Genomic DNA, 1396 nt, shown 5'->3' on the forward strand with positions numbered 1-1396 from the left:
ATCTCCACGACCAAGGGATTGTCAAGTTCGGCTGGTGGAAGATCTCATAGACTCGCATTATAGATGTTGGAATATTCCTCTTCTCTCAAGTATCTTTCTTCCCACATAAGCCTTGGCAATTAGTAAAATTTAGATAGGTATCTTACCTCTTGAAGACGTTCTGATCTGGGGAGCTGATAAAAGAGGTCGCTTTTCAGTGAAATCTGCATATCATGCTTTGTCAAATAAAAAAATGGCAGAAGATCTACAACACCCAACTACTTCACATGTTCAGAGGTGGAAATCAATCTCGAAAGAAATATGGAAGCTGATCTGGAAGGCGCATACTTTCCCTAAAATCAGGCGCCTCATATGGTGTATCTGTGCAAAAGGAATACAAACAGGAGATAACCTTCGACGCAGGAAAATCAGAGTTGAATACACATGCCCCAGAGGATGCGAGACTGAAGAAACGGCAGCCCATCTCTTCCTCACCTGTGATTTTGCAAGAAGGGTTTGGTTCCTTTCCGCTTTCGGCTACCGTCCACCCTCAACGGATCTAATCGATGTACCGGAGTTGCTTCAAGAACTATTACACAGGAAACTGCCAGGCAAATGGGAGACCAGGAGATTTATCAGTCTAAGTTTCTTTATCATTTGGGAGATATGGCTCGCTCAAAACGACCTCATCTTTCAGCTGAAGACCAAATCTCCAATGGAGGTAATGAACCGAGCCTCTGAAAAATACAATGAGTTCTGGAAGTTTCAAGACCTTGAGGCGTCGTGAAGACACAAAAATCGAAGTTTACAAGGCCTCCGTATCAGCTACCACCCATGCCAATTGAATGGAATCTGATTCTAAGTGATGCTGCTTTCAAACCTGACTCCAATCAAATGTGCCTGGGCTTTGTGATCTATAAGGCTGATGGGGTCGTGCTTCAAGCGGTGTCAAAAAATGACCGATTCGGTTCAGCTCTAGTTGGTGAGGCACTGGCTTTGAGACTTGAATTGCTTGATGCAGTTGGAAATTCACTGGATAAATGCCTCTTCATATCTGACTGTGAGGAATTGATTAAGCTTCTTAATCACCCGTCACCAAATGTTCTTTTGGAACTTGAACCTATCTTTGATGATATTAACAACCTCAAGTCCTCTTTTGTGGAGTACAGGTTTGATGTAATACCTAGATCCAGCAACACAGTTGCTCATGATCTAGCTCGGAAGGCTATGTCGATTGTGGACATATTGGCCTATTTCCTCTCCTTGGTTGAAATCTTTAACCTTGCTTTTGCTCCCATTGAATGAATTTGAGAATTTTCTACCAAAAAAAATAAAAAAATAGACACAGGTTCCAAAAATGCTGTTCCACTCACTGCAAGTCGGTAGACAACTGGGCAAACAGAATTACACGCTGCAA

General features: G+C 42.5%; 1 protein-coding gene across 1 annotated transcript; it reads left to right on the forward strand.

Moving 5' to 3' along the window:
- Positions 1–813: 813 nt before the first annotated feature.
- Positions 814–1284, forward strand: LOC149004635 (uncharacterized). Its single transcript, XM_089135684.1, has one exon. The coding sequence runs from the start codon at positions 814–816 to the stop codon at positions 1282–1284; it is 471 nt and encodes a 156-aa protein (XP_088991810.1).
- Positions 1285–1396: the final 112 nt, after the last annotated feature.

The sequence above is a fragment of the Hakea prostrata genome, chromosome 9, assembly GCF_041222555.1.
Source record: "Hakea prostrata isolate BN-2017 chromosome 9, UWA_Hpros_2, whole genome shotgun sequence".
NCBI lineage: Eukaryota > Viridiplantae > Streptophyta > Magnoliopsida > Proteales > Proteaceae > Hakea > Hakea prostrata.

Coding starts and splice junctions, on each gene's coding strand:
- LOC149004635 (XM_089135684.1), top strand. CDS start 814: ATGCCAATTGAATGGAATCTGATTCTAAGTGATGCTGCTTTCAAACCT.